The sequence below is a fragment of the Panthera leo genome, chromosome B4 (assembly GCF_018350215.1).
Source record: "Panthera leo isolate Ple1 chromosome B4, P.leo_Ple1_pat1.1, whole genome shotgun sequence".
Lineage (NCBI taxonomy): Eukaryota > Metazoa > Chordata > Mammalia > Carnivora > Felidae > Panthera > Panthera leo.
Window position 1 is genome coordinate 15,352,137 of NC_056685.1, and position 21,554 is coordinate 15,373,690.

At 40.6% G+C, this 21,554-nt stretch overlaps 1 protein-coding gene across 2 annotated transcripts in view; it reads right to left on the minus strand.

The window, feature by feature from the left end:
• Positions 1 to 21,554, minus strand: part of CUBN (cubilin) — a 273,247-nt gene that overhangs the window by 14,914 nt on the left and 236,779 nt on the right. For both annotated transcript variants that reach the window (XM_042945004.1, XM_042945005.1), the window contains one exon: positions 5,808 to 6,016. In XM_042945004.1, the coding sequence (XP_042800938.1) occupies positions 5,808 to 6,016 (209 nt within the window). The remainder of the gene's footprint in view (positions 1 to 5,807; positions 6,017 to 21,554) is intronic.

The window sequence follows — 21,554 nt, forward strand, 5'->3', positions numbered from 1 at the left end:
TAAATGCTCCAGTGGGTCCCGGCTGCACCTGACGTGAAAGCCCACGTCTTTATGGGGGTCTGCAAGCCCCTACCTGGAGTGGCCGGTTGCTTGTTCCAGGGCCCCACTCCCTGCCCTATTCCCATACCTTCTCCTGCCAGGAGGGTCTCTGTAAGGCTGTAAGCTCTGTAAACTCCGGAATTGGGCACGCCCCCCCCCCTTGTCATATGGTCTCAGCTCAAATGTCACCTCCTCAGACAGACCCAGCCCATCTAATGTTGCCTGGCCCCCAACATCTTCCTATTCAAAAGGCATCTTATTTGTTGCTTATTTACTTTTCCTGGTCTCTCTTCCAATAAGAACATAAGTCCCAGGGCGCCTGGGTGGCTCAGTCAGTTAAGCATCCAATTTTGGCTCGGGTCACGATCTCCCAGTCTGTGGGTTCGAGCTCCACGTCAGGCTCTGTGCTGACAGCTCGGAGCCTGGAACCTGCTTCACATTCTGCGTTTCCCTCTCTCTCTGCCCTTCTCCAGCTCTCACTCTGTCTCTCTCTCTCTCTCTCTCTCTCTCAGAAATAAACATTTAAAAAAATTAAAAAAAATAAAACAAAAGAACATAAGTCCCGTGGGTCGGAAGACTGATCATACACTGCGGTGTCGCCAGCAGCCAGAACAACTCCCAGCCTTGAGGAACCTTCTTCAACAGACACCTGTCCAAATAGTGGATGCCTGAATTCTCTTCAGGTGTGTTACCAGAAAACAGATTTCTCCAGCTGAATAATCTTCACGGTATTTCCAAAACAAGTATGAGTGTGTATAGCCAAACATTGAATTTATAACACAACTATGATGTGCTATAAACTTCAGAATAGCCGTGACCACAGACATTATTCGAAAATGCTGGGAATATGTAAGATAGAAATAATTTAAAATAAACAGAAAATAAATTTACCACTAGGTGGCACTGTTTCTCCCACTTATGTGTGAATTTGGTAAATTTAGATGGATAATCTGATCCCTCCCATTTTAGAACACAGCAGATTTGCCAAGTTTTAGGTAATGTACCTTTTCTGGTAAACAAGTTAAAATGTTATTATAATGGATACCACATTCGTACCAGCGTTTTAATTCTACATACCGTGTGCCAGATCCTATGTATATGAGGATGTCTAAGGCGCTTTCCATACGTTCAATTTACTGACTGATGCTAACTAATTAGAGAGATCCATACATTGAATATACATATATATTTGTGTTTTTTCCAGTGCTTAGAGCAGTGTCTGGAATGTGGTAGGTACTCAAATAAACATTTATTGGAACCTGATGCCTTGATAGAGTACAGATCTCCCCACACTGACCACAGACTGAATGGTTAAGCCCAGTGGGTTAAGGCAGAGGTTCTCAGTGGGGGCTGTAGTATCTCCCAGAGAGCATTTTTTTTTTTGCAAAAGTGTCTTGTTTTGGGGGTCATCACAATAATTTGGGGCTATGACTGGCATTCAGTGTTTAGAAGCCACCTTGCAGAATCTCATGCTGCAATTCACGGGACAGCTTTGCAAAGTGAAGACTGATTCTGTCCCACATAACTTTTCAATGTTCTGCCAGACATTTCTGTAACAAAACTGTTCATTATTGTGTGACCCTGGAACCTAACTCCGTTCTCTATATAAACACAAAAACATTTTGCATAATGCAATTACTGTGTCGGTGGAAGGAGGACTCTACTTTGTTTTATTTGGAACTATTTTTTTTGAGTTTTTCCACTTTCTTGGAAATTCATATTGCAGACGGTGATGTTAACGGCACTTAGTTGCAAATACAAGCCCCCCCCCATATTAGTTTAGATTTATGCTTTTGCATTTGCCATGATGCCACATAGAAGAATCTTGACGACTTTATCACGTGACATAAGGTAGTTGTATCAGCATTTACATATTTAAGTGTGCCCTATTTTATATACTTTCCTTTTATTCCTCCTTTTTCATTGCATTTAGTATGTTAATATTAAGTTTCTGAAGCTATGGATATGGGTAGGCTATAGCGTACATGAACTCGACTTCAGATGGTCAAGGAAGCACTAGGAAATACTGGCTGTTCAAACGGGCAGATTAGGTTGAACAGGAAGTGCTCCTCTGTGATATTCCTCCAAAACTCAGCTCAGCCATCGCACAGAGGAAGCCTTTCCCAAACCCCAAAATGATGTCAATCATACCTTCTTCTCTACTTCTGTTCGCAGTTCGTATCTATTGTTTTTGTCACATTGTATGATAATTTATATGCTTATGTGTCAGTCTCCTCCTTTTTGCTGACAGCTCCTCGAGGAACCCTAACTTTATCCCTCCTTAACGACGGTGTGGGATGCCTGGCACATAATTATGCCACGTGACTCTTTATGGAATGGATGTGATGTTAATTTCAACAGACACGTTCAGTGAAACACACCGTCACGATGTACTGCAGCTATCTTAGTAACTTCCTGAGTCAAACCTTTCAAAAGCAAGAGTGATAGGGAGCCTGGGTGGCTCAGTCAGTCGGGCATCTGGCTTCAGCTCAGGTCATGATCTCTCAGTCTGTGAGTTCGGGCCCCGCGTCGGGCTCTGTGCTAACAGCTCAGAGCCTGGAGCCTGCTTCGGATTCGGTGTCTCCCTCTCTCTCTGCCCCTCCCCTGCTCACACTCTGTCTCTGTCTCTCTCAAAAATAAATAAACATTAAAAAAAACTTTAATAAAAAAAGCAATAGTGATATAATTATGAATGAATGATGGAATCACCACATTTTCATTTGTATATCTACCTACAGAAATGAATTAAATTAGCTTTTCTAAAAAGTGATTTGATTATAATATCTAAGAAACATTCTACAAGGAATCAAATGCCCCATTTATCACAGAGAGTCGCTTTAATAAAGATACCTCCTAGACTCCACATTCCAACCAATGTTCTTTGATCTGCCAGTTTAGTAAAAGCTGGAAAAGTTGCCAGTACAGGGACATTGCTTTCCTAAGAAGGAAAGCCAGAGTAGACCTGAACAGAATTTCTTTAAAAAAAAAAAAAAAGGAATAGGAGGAGAGGACATTTTATATTTAAGCTAGATGGTAACTTCTTGTTTTTGATATTGCTATTTTTCTCCCAAATAACTTGAAGAAATTCAGAAAATTGCTAGTTGTGTTAATAACAGTATCAAATCACACTCAGCAAGTGATGAGAAGAAGGTCAATCGACCGTTCTCCTAGCAGGACCACACCCAAAACACCCTACGTGAATCTCCCTCTCTCTCTGCCCCTCACCCACTCGCACTCTGTCTCTCTCTGTCTCTTGAAAATAAATACATGTTAAAATTTTTTTTTTAAATAGGTGAGGTGATAAAGAACTGGGGAGGTGAGGAATCTTGTGGCAAAACTGAGTTAGAGTCCATACTACCTGCCTCCAGAGTTTACTACCTTCCTGTAAAATCAGGGTAGCTCTCAAACATTTTAAAAAAAATTTTTTTTTAATGTTTATTTATTTTTGAGAGACACAGAGTGTGAATGGGGGAGGGGCAGAGAGAGAGAGAGAGAGGGAGACACGGAACCTGAAACAGGCTCCAGGCTCTGAGCTGTCAGCACAGAGCCCAATGTGGGGCTCGAACTCACGAGCTGTGAGATCATGACCCGAGCCAAAGTTGAACGCTCAACCGACTGAGCCACCCAGGCACCCCGCTCTCAAACAGTCTTGAATGTCAGCTTTGTTGTTGTGCAGGCCATCTGGTGTCATTTTAGAAAAGAATTCAACCCGAACCGACGTCCCTTGTTATCTCCAATCTTTCACCAACTCCCTCTGATCTGACTTCTGTGCCAATGCTTTAGCTAAATGGCTGTCTATCAGTCAGAGGAGTTTCTTTCTTCGTCTTTACCTTTCTTGGCCCCTAACTTATCATTTAATGGTATCGACCACCCATCCTTGGTGGACCACTCTTCTCCCTTGACTTCAGGGATCCTCCACTATTCTGGGCTTTTACATGTTTTCCATGACTTGTCTGTTTCTCGTCCTGCGTCTTCTGTCCTCTCTGACCGCCTCTCTGCGTCCCTTTCCCAGAGTGGAGCGGAAGCCTGGCTTCCTAGTTCCATGCTGCCTTCCTGGAAAGAAAACAGGACTTCTTCTGACAGTAGAAGCAGTCCTTTGCTGTCTCCTCTCTGTGCTGCTCTCTTCTCGCTGGAGCCCTGTTCCAGCCTTTGCTCACCTGTCTGCCCTGCTGTCACCCAAACTAAACCCCTACCTTACAACACAGGGTCTTCTCCTAATCGAACTGACATTCTTTGGGCTTAGAGCTTAGCACAGTAAAAATACAACAGTATATAATTAAGTGCCCAATGGGTACTCCAACTCTGACTCTTCCTTCCCCCTTTTTAAAGAAAATGGCTTCTTTAAAATTTAAGACAAGTTTTAAACTTAAAAGTGCTTGCACCAGCTTGTGATTTCCGTCTCTATCCCCTCCTTACCTAACGGTAACCTCTCCCTGGGGTCCTAACTCCAGACTCTCTGCTCACCATCTACCTGCAGTGCTGATTCCATATTAGTCTTCCGTAAATGCTGCTCTCATCATATTACTCAGTGGAAAGCCTTCAATCCTTCTTTATTTTCAACTGCATAAAATCTGAAGTCATTAATTTGACTTTTCAAGATTCTTTGTGATCTGGGTGTATCTCCACGTAGGCGATCTTATTTCTTGCTACTTTTTTGCAATATTCCTCTCAAAAAAAAAAAAAAAAAGGCAGTCCCTTCACTCCTTCAAGAACACACATATGCCAACGTCCATACTCCCCTTCTTTTTATGTGTACCTTGCCTGGAATGCCTTCTCTCCTGAGAATATGCTTTCCAGCACCCTATGAAGCCTTTCTTTTTAAAAAAAAAATTTTTTTTAACGTTTATTTTTTATTTTTGAGACAGAGAGAGACAGAGCATGAATGGGGGAGGGTCAGAGAGAGGGAGACACAGAATCTGAAACAGGCTCCAGGCTCTGAGCTGTCAGCACAGAGCCCGCTGCAGGGCTCGAACTCACGGACCGCGAGATCATGACCTGAGCTGAAGTCGGACGCTTAAACGACTGAGCCACCCAGGCGCCCCTGAAGCCTTTCTTGTTCAAGCCAGGTCATCATGAACTTTCCTCCCTTTTAAACTTGCACATTGCTTCGAGCCTCTATCCAATGCATTAGCTGGCCCTTCAATATTGACTGTCCTGAACTGTTTATTATAGATTTGCACGCGTCACCCACTACCTTAACAATCAGATTTAAGTTCCCTTGGGCACAAATCTTGCCACACTTGTCTTCCGCCCCAAAGCATTGTAGAATACACTGGCTGATACTACTTAGACGGTTTAATCTGAAGTCATCTAGCCTGATGGGTACAGTAACTTAATATTAACGAGTCAGCAAAAATTCAGCTTCCTTTTAATAGGATTTCAGAACTAAGTTATTTTCTACATCTACAGGTCATATGGCCAGTAAAGATACAAACTTTATTCTAGGATTTGCCAAAGGTCTTTTGAGTGTCTCTTTCCATACAACCCACCTTTCCACTGATCATCTCTCAACAGAGCATGAATGAAGAGGGAATCTTAAAGCTAATGTTATAAGCCACATGCAATTTCTGGCTCATCCATCCAGATTAAAGATTAACTTGAGATGAAGATAGGACATCTGTAATAATAAATGTTATATCATTGAAGAATATGTCATTTTAACCACTAGCGGTACTCAACATTTCATGACTTCCTGAATGGTGCCAACTGGCATGTATCATATTAAAGTCCAGGTTAGAAGACTCTGTTAAGAAATACAATGGCCTTACCTTTACATAATCATATATGCATCTTTGTGCACTACTTGGTGCCTCCAGAGCAAATGTTTTGAAGGTGAGTTTAATCACTTTGTTTACAGGTGCAACTATGAACCATACACAGTTTAAATTCTTGTCATATCTTCCATTGGAGTCAGAATCAGGAGAGGCAAAGGTATCGCTCGAACCTGTCAGATAACCACCACATCCTTGCTGAGGCCCTGTGTTAAAAACAAAGACACATCACTACGCAGACCAAAGGGAATAGATCTTAAATTTTACAGGGAGGGTTTTAAAAATCATATAGTTTCTAGTTCGGTCACACGTGCATGGACATTATCAGATGGTGCCCGGAGCTTCAGGTGGACACTATCAGATGGCTTATGCGGGTGTTGTTCCCACCGTATTAGCTTTTTTGTTCCATATTTCCTTTCTGCTCCTATCACCGACACTTTAGTCCCCATCTAGTCACCTAGAAAAGTGGGGAGTTGTATTTAGTTTTATGGGCATTTCGAGAACTGTGGATGGGATTTATTGAAGTTTTTCCTATCCTTGAAAAAATCCAAAAAAAAAAATCCAATTTTATAGAAAATAAAGTATTTTGCATAACAAAACTTCTGGAAAGCATGACCATATTTTACTTTTATGTTCTGCGTTTATGAACACTATCAGATGGAAAACTGAATTTATGAAGAATTTACCCAGCACTGCAAGAAAATTGGTTCTCAAGAAACGTTTTACTAAATACTCTGTCAGAAAGGCTGAGGGGCATCTCATCTAACACTATCTAACACATACTAACACTAACACATCTAACACTACTAACACTCATCTAACACACATCTAACACTAAGGTCCAGTTAATATTAAAACACTCTACATGTGTGATTTTTATTCCAAAAAGAAAGGGAAACTGAAAAGGAACTTAATTGGGGGAAAAAAGTCTACTTTGAAATTCATGATAAAAATACAAAAGACATAAAGAATACTCTCAAGGTGACAGAAACTTCTACTACAAAAAAATATAGAACAACATTATCAGAACATAGGACTTGGTTTTGTCCATTTCACAGTCCAAGGCAATTACTTCAGAAGTGACGTCAGAAGAGAGTAAAAGGAAGACAAAGTTATTGACGATTTTGAAACCGTGCACATGAGCTAAATTGAAAACAACCCTAGTAGGAATTGGGATTAAGTGGTCCAAAATAGTGTTCATAAAGCTTACATTCTGCACAAATATAGATCATTATTTGTTCCAAAGTTGAATCTCACTGACCCTGGCCTTTCATTTATCCATCTCGTTGTATTTATTGATCTGTTAACAGGGAAAGGATTGCTTTCGACATTAGGGGGCACCAATATTTTGGACTTGGAGCTCGGCAGGAAGTGGAAACACAGCAGCCCTCCTGAAATGAGGAGGGTATCAGTTGTGCAGTGTTTCTCAGTACAGGTGCATTATTTAGTAGGTCAGGCTGCCCTGTCCAGAGCTTCTAAGTCAGGTAAAATGATAGATTATTTGCAGAGTCAGATGTTTCCTAGAGTTGAAATGCATCCAAAGGCCCAATCCCTGATAAACCCATAGATGGTATCCAGGACAAAATTATTCTGAAAAGAAAGCAATGCCCAGGGCTGAACTGCATATTGCTAATGATTCTGCTCGTGTGAAACAGGCCCGCAAACTAAAGAAAGAGCCGGAATTTGCACAGCTTTTGTATCCAATGCGGACTGACTGTTACTTAAGAAAACCACTTAACCTGGGTGCCTGGGTGGCTCAGTCGGTTAAACGTCCCCCTTTGGCTCAGGTCACGAACCATGGTTTGTGAGTTCAAGCCCCGCATTGGGCCTGTGCTGTCAGCTCAGAGCCTGGAACCTGCTTCAGATTCTGTGTCCCCCTCTCTCTCTGTCCCTCCCCTGCTCACGTTCTGTCTCTCTCTCTCTCTCTCTCAAAAATAAATAAACATCAACAAAGGAAAAAGAAAACCACTTAACCTGATTGACACGCAAAACAGGGAAGAACAACTTCCCCTAACCGGGAAGAGTTAGGGTATTAATGAACTGACAAATGTATTTATTAAATATTGTTTTAATAGTCAAAAGAAACATATTTAACATTGAGGGGGGAAAAAATAAATGGTAGTCCAACAGCAGTGACAAGACAGATAAATGACGATAATACAATTCAGAAAATAATAGGTGCCATATAAGAGGCAGGAAAGTCTTGTGAGTTCTGCAGGAAGGGAGAGACTACTTCGGGCTGTGAAGAACGTAGAACGTCCAAGGAAGAGGTGACATTTGATTTGGGTCTTGAAGGATAAACAGGACAAGACCGTGTGGAAATGGGATTGGGATTGGCACTTCTAGGTTCCTTCAGAACTTCACAACCAAAGGCGAAGTGTACAAGGATTTGGGTTATATGCATAGGAAAGCATGGTTCTGTTAGTAACAACGATAGAGTCCATGAAGGAGAATAACACGACTGGGAAACAGGACTCGCTGTTCTGGAGAGGGCCTCAACTGTCAAGATCATTGAGTTTGACCTTGAGAACCGTGTGCATTCTGTGCATAATGGGGATGCATTTGAAAGGTTTTTGATTAGAAGAGTGGGAGGGTCAGAATGCACTTTCTAATCACATCTGATGGAAACCCTGTCTGGTGGTAGCATCTCAGTCAAGGGAGCAGGACAGACGGAGGAAGGTAAGACCAGGAGAGAGGACACGCCAATGTCCTCTCCAGGACACGTGGGCTGGGGAGAAGAAGGGTGTAACACGTGGAGGTTTGTATGTGGGAAACTGGTGTTGCTGGGCTTTATTCTGTTCCTGCGTCAGCCTTAAAAATTACCTGTTATTTTTAAAAAGCTCCAACTGTCTTAGTACCACTTGTGTATTCATTGTTACTAACAGATTAATAAGGGCAAAATGACGACTGTACTTGGGCAGAGTGGGGGCTCTTATACACACTTAATATTCAGCAGTACTGGTGCCTCCAGGACTAAGGTCATAAGACAGACACACCCTCCCTCCAGGGAACCCAAAAGCAAACACAAAATTCCTTGGTGTGGGCTGTCACAGACTGACTGATCGAATGGATGATTCTTAACTCTTTAGCCTCTCTCTTGGCAGTTCATTAGAATGGACAGGCTTTACTTTTCTGTGCTCTGATGTGAGGCTTGCCCAAGTGACCTAAGAATATTAATGGGCTGGAAGTAGGAAGGGGTCTGAAGTGGGCTTTGTGGTTTTTGGCTGGTGCTCCTGTGCGCCATCCACCGGGAGCTCATGCCCTAGGTAGCTTCTGGTGAAAGACAAAGCGGGGTCACATAGAGCAGACTTGAACGCGCTCTGAAATATAAAGCCAAGTGCCGTCCTTCTGCGGCCTGGAACAGGCAAACGACGAGTCTGATGAGCCCCAAGTGACAACAATACATGCTGTGGGGATGAGCGCTGAATTTGGGTGATTTGTTATGCAGCATTGCTGTGGCAATAGCCGACCAAAACACAAATGGCTGGTTCGAGTTATTAAACTGTAATAGAGTGCATTGCTTAATTCACAGAATATACACACAGAATTTTAAAAAAGGAGAATTAACACGGTCTTCAGACAATCCTGGCCAAAATATTCAAATAACTGAAGTAAGCATAACATTATGTGAATGAATTCTATGATTCATACTATATTTGAATAATATTATATACTCAAATATACTATACTTGAGTAATATATTAATATGAGTGAATATAATTGACATAAGTATAATATTATATGAGTAAACACCTTTCGGTGTTTGTTTGGTGAAGGAAATGGTTATAGTTGCCCTATCCCCCCACTTTAGTACTTAAACATGGTACAACTGCTCTGTGCTTCTGCCCCTCCTACAGCAAATGGAACCATAAATGTTTGTATTTGGGGAAATATAGAGAGAAATATTAACCAAGAAGGATCCTTTACCAAAAACGTGCTTTGCCACACTACCAGTTCTGTATTTCTTTTCTTTTTTTTTTTTTTTTAACATTTAATTATTACTAAGAGACAGAGCGTGAACAGGGGAGGGGCAGAGAGAGAGGGAGACACAAAACTGGAAGCAGGCTCCAGGCCCCGAGCTGTCAGCACAGAGCCCGACGCGGGGCTCGAACTCACACACCGCGAGATCATGACCTGAGCCGAAGTTGGACGCTTAACCGACTAAGCCACCCAGGCACCCCCCCAGTTCTGGATTTGTATAGTTCAGCAAAAACATGACATAACACGAAGAACTCTGTGACTGTGAAATAGTTTCATACCCAAGAAATTAATATCTGTTTACTATATTCATATTTTTAAATCTCCCTGTCCTTTTTAACTAGTATCAACCCTTAACCTTGACACGTAGTTTAGCACCATAAATCCATCATCTTCCTTGTTACTACACACATTCTACCATCCAGCAAACTCTCATCCATCAGCACCCAGTTCATCAGTCATGTCCTGTCAGAAGCGCTCTGTAACGACACTCCCTATGCCCGAGAACAAATGTCACTCCAACCGTCTTCTCCACGTTGGAAACACTTCCTACAAAAGAGCTACTTCTTTAGAGAAAAGAAAACGTTTGGCTACAGAAATAGTGGAAATATAAACCCATTGTAAGCAGTGAAATGTGGGTTGAGCTCTACTTAATTAAAAATCAGTAACCGAATCCTAAATGATTGCCCTCCAGGAAATTAAACCTCAGAATGAAGCTCAAGCCAGGACAAATCTGACAAAGCAAAATAGTTATATTATCTAAGACAAAACATCTTGAAGCCTTTAGTGGGGACAGATACATTTCTAAATAGTTATCATGAGGATTGACATTTTTGTGGCTGCCGTTACATTGTGGCTGACATGCTATGGAGGTCTTCTGGATAGGATCTCTGCCTGCCTCTGGACGGCTACCACTTGGACACATGGCAAACGGGAAGCCATACTTACAGCTAAAGACTGGCCTGACTTCAGGCATTTTCCTGTTCCCCAGTGAGCCAGCTGGGGCTTTAGCCGGTAGTTAAAGGAAGCAGATAGAAGCACAGGAAACAGAACACAAACCCTTTAAAGCTGGTGCTTCGGGGAAATGGGGGTGCACCAGATTAGCTTCCCTTCAACCACACAGGACACAGGGCTAGCGCTCCAGAACCCTTTCTTGGAATAAATCTGTGATTTTCAAAGCTGCATTATTCAATTGCCCTACAGCCATGAATTCATTTTTAAAAATTCAGCTAGGTTCCAGATGAACGTGTTTCATCTTTTTCTCTAAAAGCAGATTGGATTTATTTTTCTATCCCCCTAACCTCAAACAGGCATGACCTTTTAGGTATTATATTTATGTTATACTAGAAAAACAATTTAGTGGTTTTTGTAACACGAATTGTGTGTTTTTGTTTTCATTTGTTTGTGTTTGGTAACGTGACTCAGTTGGACTCATTGTAAAAATCCTAATTTGAGACCCAGCCTAATTTAACTTAGAATATGTACTTAGTCTGGTAATATTTGGGAAGCATAAAACTAAAATACTAAAAGAAGGGTAATTTCAGCAACTAATCAGTAGCTATAGTCACTAGAAAAAGAGTAATACAATGTATTACAAACTTAGGAGAATTTTATCATTATCTTTCTACTAATTTCGCATTATTTAGATATTACTGAAAACACTTTATGTATGCATCATCAGTCTACGTGCATTTCATGAGAATTAGTCTCACTAACTTTGAAATTTTAAAAATGATTTGCTAAATCAAATGTTCTGATCATATTATCATGTCAACTGTTGCAGGAAAGGATTTAGTACGATCCGACTTGCTTTCATGATAAAAACCCTCAGCAAACTAAGACTAGAAAGGAATTTTCTCAACTTGACACAAAGTATCTATAAAAATCTGCAACTAACATGATATTAATGGTGAAAAACTACATGTTTTCCTTGTAAGATGAGAAACAAGGCAAGGATACCTTGTTTTCATCACTCATGTTCTACATCATTTTGGAATTCTTGACAGTTAATAGGCAAAAAGAAATATATAGACAGACTGGAGAGGAAGAAATAAAATTGCCACTATTTTCAGATGTAGAACATCCCAAGGAATCTGCGTAAAAATTCAAAAACTAGTGAGTTCAGCAAGAACTCAAAATACACGAACAATACACAAAAGTCAGTCACATTTCTATATTTGAATAATAAACATATGGAAACCAAAATTAAAAATATGATTGCTCCAAAGAAAACTAAATCCTTGGGTATACACTTCATGAAACGTACACAGGATCTGTGTGCTGAAAATGACAAAATGATAAAAGAAATCGGAGGAGACCTAACTAAACGGAGGGACATACATGTTCACGGACTGGAAGACACAACATAGTAAAAATGTCAATTATTCCTAAATTGATGCACAGGTTTAATGTAATTCTTATCAAACCCCCAGCAAGATCTTTCTGTTTCTATTAAAAAATGCTCACTTAAAAAAAAAAAAAAAAACACGCCATTTTAAAATTTAAATGGAAAACTATAGGCCCTTGAATATTTAAAATGATCTTGACAAAGAAGAATAAAGTTGTTCTCCACCTTATATCCCAAAGCATCACCAAAGGTTGCGCCGATCAGCCTGTAGCCTCTGAAATGGCATGACCTACAACATGATACATGTTTCTCCTTCTTCATAGAATGTTTTCCCAATGAATGCCTTTTCACTCTCCCAAGCTAGTCCTATTTAAAGCTAAGATTTATTACATGCTAAATGAGTGCCAGGGAATTTTTTAGTCTAACCTTCACCACAACCTTATCAGGTAGTTATTATTAGCATGCCCATTTCAGAGATGAGGTAATCAAGATGTAGAGAGGAAAAGTGTCCAAGGCCAAACTTGTTGGGATGTACAAGAACTGAGTTTGCACCTAGGAAGTCTTGCTCCTGAGCTTACACTCTTTTTTTTTTTATAATTTTTTTTTAACATTTATTCATTTTGAGAGACAGAGAGAAACAGAGCACAAGTGGGGCTGGGGCAGAGAGGGAGACACAGAATCCAACACAGGCTCCAGGCTTTGAGCTGTCAGCACAGAGCCTGACGTGCAGCTTGAACTCATGAACCGTCATGTCCTGAGCCAAAATCGGATGCTTAACAGACTGAGCCTCCCAGGCGCCCCTAGAGCTTACACTGTTAACGATCACACTACAGTTCAGGGTTCACACTCTGTAATGCTTTCTCTAACAATCCTGTGTCCTTTTTACTCAACACCAAGGAAACACAGGTCTTTCTTTTCTGCCTCCACTGTCCTTGGCACATTCTTCTGTCAAAAAGCATTTATTATCCCAAATTTACAATTACTTACTCTTCTACTTTTAAAAAAAATGTTTATTATTTTTGAGAGAGAGAGAGAAGAGAGAGAGAGAGAGAGAGAGATGGGGGAGGGGCAGAGAGAGAGACGCACACAGAATTTCAAAGCAGGCTCCAGGCTCTGAGCTATCAGCATAGAGCCTGACGTGGGGCTTGAACTTACAAACCGTGAGATCATGACCTGAGCTGAAGTCGAAGCTTTACCGAATGAGCCACCCAGGACCCCCTAACTCCTCTACTCTAAAAAAAAAAAACAAAACTTTATTTAATGAGAAAGAAAGAGAGAGAAAAAGAGAGAGAGAGAGAGAGAGAGAGAGAGAGAGCTCCTGTATGCACGAGCAGGGGAGGGGCAGAGAGGGAGAGAGGATCCCAAACAGGCTCCATGTTGTCAGCACAGAGCCTGATGCAGGGCTCGATCCCACACCCCACACACCGTGAAATCATGACCTAAGGCAAAATCAAGAGTTGATACTTAACTGCACCCAGGCACCTCCTAACTTGAATCAACCTCTCAAGAATACGGACCTTGTTCAGTTCATCTTTGTATTCGCAAGAGAAGTTCACTGCCTACACAGCAAGTAGCTGGTGAATACTTTTGAATAAACAATGAAGGAATGAATAGAAAATGTAAATAGTTATTAGGTGGATCTTCGCATCTATGCTGAGTTTACAAGGGGAATTCTTGGAATTAAACATATTTCTTGATTTATAGAGTTGTTATTATATTATAAACATGTATTCGATGTATACAAAACAACGTTTTTGTCCAATGTATTAACGTGTTTTTAAAGCTAACTTAGTTGATTTTTACGGCATATTTGATGGTCAAGAGACAATTAGCAGGATAACAATAAAACATCACTAAAAGATTTAAAACACTGCCTGAGCAGTGGAAAATGCTTCTGTAGCTAAAAATTTGCAATGAAAAATCATGTTAGGTCTATTACTTAAGAAAATTTAATCTCTGAGTATTAGGTTTCAGCAAGCAGAGCAAATTTAATCATTTGTAAAACAGAGGATACGCGAATGTGCAAACTACACTATATAAAAGAAGTACGACTTACACCGAAAGAATGGCTATTAGCAAAAAGACGAGAAAGAATGAAGCATTGGTGAAGATATGGAGAAAAGGGAGGCTTCTTGCACTGTTGGTGGAAATGTAAACTGGTGTAGCCACTGTGAAAAACAGTACGGAGTTTCCTCCAAAAATTAAAAACAGAGCTACCCTATAGTCCACCAATTCCCCTTCTAGGTATTGATCTGAAGAAAATGAAAACAGTGATTTGAAAGGACACAGGCACTCCCATGTTCATTGCAACATTATTTAAAACAGCCAAGTAATGGGGGCGCCTGGGTGGCTCAGTCGGTTGAGCGTCCGACTTCGGCTCAGGTCATGATCTCGCGGTCCGTGAGTTCGGCCCTGCATCGGGCTCTGTGCTGACAGCTCGGAGCCTGGAGCCTGTTTCAGATTCTGTGTCTCCCTCTCTCTGACCCTCCCCCATTCATGCTCTGTCTCTGTCTCAAAAATAAATAAACATTAAAAAAAAAATTAAAAAAAACAGCCAAGTAATGGAAGCAAAAGAAATGTCCACAGATGGATGAATGGATAAAGATGAGCAATATACAGACAAAGATGCGCACACACACACACATGCACACACACACACACACACACACACGCACACACACACACTGGAACATTACTCACTCATAAAAAAATGAAATCTTTCCATTTGCAACAATATGGGTGGACCTAGAAGGTATTATGCTAAGTGAAATAAGTACAGACAGAGAAGGACAAACGCCATATGACTTCACTTATGGGTTGAATCTAAAAATCAAAATAAATGTGGGGAGGCTGGGTGGCTCAGTCGGTTAAGCCGCTGACTTTGGCTCAGATCGCGATTTCTCAGTCCGTGAGTTCAAGCCCCGTGTCGCACTCTGTGCTGACAGCTCAGAGCCCGGATCCTGCTTCGGATTGTGTGTCTCCCTCTCTCTGTTCCTCCCCTGCTCCTGCTCTCTCTCTGTCTCTCAAAAATGAATAAATGTTAAAAAAAAAAACTTAAAAAATCAAAATAAATGATCAAATGAAACAGACTCATAGATACAGAGAGCAAATGAATAGTTGCAGGAGTGAGGGGATTGGATGAAGTGGGTGAAGGGGACTAAGTGGTACAATCTTTCAGTTACAAAAAAAAAAAGTAAGACATTGGGATGTGAAGCACAGCATAGGGAATACAGTCAATAATATTGTAACAACTTTGTATGGGGACAGATGGTAACTAGACTTACTGTGGTGACCATTTTGTAATGTATATAAATACTGAAACACTATGCTATACACCTGAAACTAATGCAATATTGTATGTCAATTGTTCTTCAATAAAATAATAACAGAAGGATGGCTTTATTTACTTAACATTGACAATTATAAAATCAAAGTCAGAAAAAAATCTTTAAATGTTCTGTTTGGAGAGAGCAGGCTTAATAGCAAAGCACTATTTAACCGTCATAAAATAGATTGTAATATAAAAGAATTTACGGAATTCATAAAGCCAGACAAAGTTTCCCACAGCTTTTTAAAAAATCATTTAAATGGGGACACAGAACCATTTGGTTGTTCTTCTTGATATATTAGCTTGTGCACTGTGCTCAGGATATTTCAACTTTTGTTACTCTGGTGGAGACAAAATGGAGACAAGGATTACTTTCCCACTTCTGCTCAAGACTTGCCAAGTGACCTTGGCAAGTCACGTAATGTCTTTGTGACTTAGTTCCTCATTTCATAAACTCATCTTTATAAGAGTACCAATCAGGGCTAAACCATAAAAATACATGTCCAACTCACTTCATTTTGTCAGAATCCTGTGGTAAGGAATTTTACTAAATTGGAAGGCATAATTTGGGGCTAGGTTTTATTTGTTACACAGAGATTTATTACCCTTACATTCCAATGCAACTGTATTCCACATAACTGTGCTAATTCTTTATCAAAATGCCATGGAAAGCCAATAAAACAGATGTGACATTTACCTGTCAACATCAGAAGACAATGTTATTTTATGGCATATATTCTGTGATATGGTAGAATTATACTAATATAATATGTATTGTGAGCTATAATATGCATCTATTAAATGTATATTGCATATACATATATGTTATATATTCATACATGATATTTCATGTAAACATTACTTATAATATAAACATTACAAATATATAGTATAAAATATATGACTATATATTTATTTATAAATTGTAAAGATAGCCTAGTATAACAAAAATATAACTGTTTTAGAATATAAAATTATAATACAAATATTATATAATATTAATCTTATAGATATGATATAATATGATTGCTGTAGTTATACACACTGTTTATGTAATATAGCCTATGGGCTAATGTACTATTTGGGGCTCGGTACAAATTGGAATGCTGTTATTAGAAAGCAGGTAGCAGCAAGAAGATGAAAGCAGAGAAAAGTAGCTCAGTCTACCCCAAACAGGAATTAGAGACATGACCTGCCTGTCAGACAACTCACCCCAGAATCCCTCTTCGTCCCTGGCTATGTTTACTGACTGCCACAGAGATGATGTGGGTTGATTAGGAAAAAGGCGAATCTGGGAGACAATTACACCTGGTTCAAAGCTTGGCTTTGCCTCTTACAACACGTTGACCACAGACAAATAACTTAATCTCTTAACTTCCTATTTCTTCCTTTGTAAAATGGGACTGTCCCTGTCTTGTGGGCAGTTGTGTAGATTAGATGAGACCATCCAGGGAAAGCCCCTGTGCTACATCCAGAGCATAATGGATGCTCCGGGACAGGTGGCCACTGTCATCACGCCTTGGGAGTTTGTGATGTCTTCACTTGGGAGTGAGCAGAACATACGGCTACTGCACATTAACAGATTTGTTTGTGTATAAAATGACAAGAAGAATACAGCCCCATGGTCCTAGTGATGTTTTGTTTCTGAACTGATTTATAACCAAAGAATTTTTTTAAGTGTTTATTGCTGACCAGAGATAGTTTGCTTTTATGCTCCTGCAAACGCTACATCAAAGTCAAGCTGATCTGAGTAAGGATAATAATTATTATAGGGGATCTATGGTTACAAATAATGTAACTCAAAGCACCTGGGTTTGAGAACATCTGCGATGAGGTGGGGTTCCATTTTGAGAAGGGCTGATGTGGTTTAGGTTATGCAGAATAATTGCTTTCCAGGTCTTGTGCATCTGAATGTTTCCCAGTGTTATCTTACGGTTTACCACTAACTCAATTTTGTCACTCAGCTTGGTCTCCACAGCACCAACTGGTTTTATTTCCCCAGTGACCGCTCTACTCTTGGAGACCAGACACAGCAATCAGGTCATTGCAGAGGTGGGGGCGGGGGTGGGGGTGGGAGCACAGATTCTGATGTTGGAATACATTTTAATAAAAATCTTTCCTTTCCTTTTACTGACCTGGAATTTTACTCCTGTCTACTTGCCTTCATAAGGTTTTGGTGAACCAAGCATTGTTGTTTTCTTTATCGAAGCCCTGCGTTCTCGGCTCAGCAAAAAAACCTTCTCAGCAAAACCCACCAAGAAGAGATTGCAGATAACCTTGGCTTTGACATCATCTCTCAAGGGAAGTCCAATCAACAGTGAAATTTAGAAGGCTTAACAAGGGCGGAAATAAGCTTAGTCTAATTTTCTACAAATGGGTGTACCATTTCAGCTCATCTCATTCTCAGACTTCATCAGAGGGAGCAAATGACATTAAAAGAACAGACAAACGCCAGTGCTTTCGAGTAATACCCTCATTATTGCTAAACTGAGAGTTACTAGAGCAATGATTTATAAAATTATTCAAGTTTTAACTCAATTCTCTTATTGTATTTGTACTTTTAAAAGTAATATGGTTTGGCAGCTTTTATCAGGCTGTCAGGAAGCACATGGAAATGTACCCATATCAATATTTAGAGTTACTGGATATACTTAAGTTTATTCTTTTATTGTTTAGCTACAGATTTTTAGAGTGCCTCTCAACGTCCAAACATAACACCAAAACTGTGAAACTAAGAAATAACTAGAAACCAGAGTCTGATTCTGACATGTTGTGATATTTTTCTCCATCTGTTTTGACTATATTTTCCATCTTTGGGGCTGCAACTCTCGTTGCCTTTGTCAGTCTCCCTTTCCTTCTTCTCCTGTCCCCTCTTACAAACAAAGTCAAGTTCAGCTCCCTTGGCTCTCTCCCACTGCTCCTGGTGCCTTCTTTTAGCATGTTAGGGAGCCGTTTTCCACATGTTACGGCAGTGGGCAAAAATCCAGAGAGCAGACGCACATGACCCAAAGGTTGAGTGTCATCTAGAAGTCCTGATTCTCTTGGTATGAAAATGATCCAAGTTTCCACCCTGAGTCACAGCTGAACTGTATGAACCATGATTGGGAAGGAGGCGCATCTAGATATAATAATGTAGAGTCTATCATTTATATTACCTATAAGGTAATTGTTAAGGAGGTGCAATGTGCCCATTTATTCTTCAGAACAGTCAACCAGCCAATAGTGGTGGAGTATTACGCACTAGACCTCTGCCAGGCATTAGCATTTAACCAGAATTTAGCTTTTGATTTCAGTTATAGTCATAAAACAAACATTAGGGTTTGCTAGTTAGATTTCAGTGCAAAGTGAGTAAGAACAAACAAAAAGATCAAGGCACCCTGGAGTGGTCCTGTTGATGATAATGACCCCAGCTGTACACACACCTCTTCCCCACCTTGGAGATAGGGTGGGGAAGGTCACGCAACCTTGCAGAAATCCAAGACCTCAACATTACTTTCTGATGACATAACAGCCTCTCTCTTTGACATCTAAGGAACTGTGCACAGGGATTAGCTACTTTATCCCCATCACATTCTTAAAAGAAAGAAAGTGATAATGTTTCAAACTTTTCTTTTTTCAGTAGATAAAAATGGAGCTCAAAAATGTTACAGGACCTTTCTAAAGCATCTTACCAGACAACGATGCAATGGAGCATTTATGTCATGGCCACCTGCTTTCCCATCTATGGCTCTTCCCATCTGGGCACATTCCCATCTTGTGGAGCACGATTCATTTTGTCCTTGTTAAACGTGCACTTTGGTATTTTTGCCATTGTCTCACAGCAAGGTCTGTGAACCTGACCGTATTGCCACCTGACTAGTTCTCCACATGGTGAACACCCCAGCTAGCGACTGGGAGTGGCCTCATCCTCAGCACGTGGGCTGTGGGTAATGGGGGGGCTGGGAGCTTTAGTCATACATCCAGTGTTCACAGTCTTAGGGGAAGAGAACCTCTTGTCCCCAATCCTGTCATCTTCCCCAGGGTGACGTCTTTGTCCTTCTAGGACATGTCATCCTGAAGGGTCACTTTTTACTCTCTCCTGGGCTACTCGCTGAGCAAAATGCCTACCAACCTCACACCTAATTAGGCTAGGGTCGGTTTTGACCCCAACATTTTGCTGAAGTGTTATAGAAGACATTACTTTAAAATACACATGAAAGTACCACGGCACTGCACAAGTAAATGTACTTTAAATCCCTGATCTAATCAAGTATCTAGAAGCCTGATGCCTAACGTGACAAGCATGTTGTGAGTAAGACTGACTAAGCAGCACCCTGCCATGAGACCGGGACAGTAAAAGGCAACAGGGGCCTTGATGGTTTAAAAATACATTTGCAAGCCTGAAATGCTTCACAGGACATACATGTGAGCACAGTCGTGGCCAAACCAGCCACTGGTGGTCAAGGAGGGACAAAAACTCAACTAGCAGAAGTGAACAGACTATAGGGCACTTAAAAATGTCAATTCTGCACTATATATAGCATTCCCATTTCAGCCAAACCCACAGGACTGATGGCTTTTGAAACTTGATAAGATCATCGATACCAGTGACAATCAGAGGAAAGCAATGCACGCTCTTGAGAAAACACTCAGGTAATTTCAGAGTTGCACAGATCCCTAAAGCCCAGGATGATCCCTTTCCTGGTTATCTTCTTTCAGGATGAATTATTCATGGAATGCTGGGGTGCAGGGGGAGAGAGAGGAAGGCAGATTAATGTTACAGTTAGATGTGAGCCCCCATGAAGGACCTGCCTTCCTTTCTTTTTACCTTACGCCCTGTGCATTACAGTCCTGGAATACAGAAGGAAACTCTGTTTCCCTACACATTTAGTAATTGACACAAACTATAGGATATTTCCCCCAAATTTGTTCTGACCCATCAGCAATACAAACAAAGGAGTTCACCTTATGATCACAGGCTTATACGAATGGGGCTCTTTACTGACCTCTGAAACGTTGAAGTAAATTACTGTCAAGTGTATAATGTAAATAGTGAATGTGCAAAACTCCAGTGCATGTCAAGATGAACGAAACTGGGATGTCAAAGGCTAAAATGGTCTCGTCTTCACAGCAATTATTTACTCTGTGAAAATACTGTTTTCCGGACTGACCCGCACATCCCCCGTCAAAAATTCAGTTGACTGTTGACTGTCGGGTCCACACAAGGCTCTTTCCCCTCTTTACGGAAAAATGGGGTGGCTTTCGATGGGTGAGACAGATGTGAAAGGTGCAGCTTACTGGCTAGTTTTTTTGTTTTTTTGTTTTTTTTTAATGCAGATCTGTAACTAAAAGGTTCTATAAGCCCTAGAATTCAATCTAATGTTATTGCTCTTTCCCCCACTTCCTTACCACAAACAAACAAACAAAAATCAAAATTGAAAAGTTATGCAGAGTGATCAGCAAACTCACCTGTGTGGTCTTGAAAGCTTTGTGAGACCAAAGCAATATGAAACGGTAACACCGAGGTTTTCAGTAAAAAATTACTATTAAAGATTACCTAAAATTACTTCTTAGATATTTCCAAGTGGCCAACGGCAATTACACAGATGAAAAAGAGGTCAAAGTCATCATCATGAAATGCAGTGGTCACACAACTCGGGCAACTAATGACAGTCCATTTTTTGTTCCCTGCACTTGAACCCTTCCTATAACCGTGACCAGAGGAAAGCAGACATTGACTGATAGAGCCAAGTGCTCATACGTGAACAGTGCCTCTGACAAGGCAAGATTTTTCCTCCTGTGCTGCTTCACTCCATCAAATCACAATAAGTCCACAGATGCCTTCTTTGTAGCTCAGAAAAACAACACGGTCATTAACGAGGCTGGGGAAACACTGACTAACTCGGGAAGCTTTGTGCAGATGACAACAGCGTGGAGCACTTTAAGACCATTTCAATGGTCATGTGAGAATAGATTAGGAAAAAAGGAAAACAACTTGAAAGTAGGTAGCAAGAACAAATGCAAATATATGTCATTTGATTCTAAAGTCTGTGCTAAAGGCAAGAATGTGTGAATTCTTTCGTGTATTAAAAAATAAAATCTCCAAAGGCAA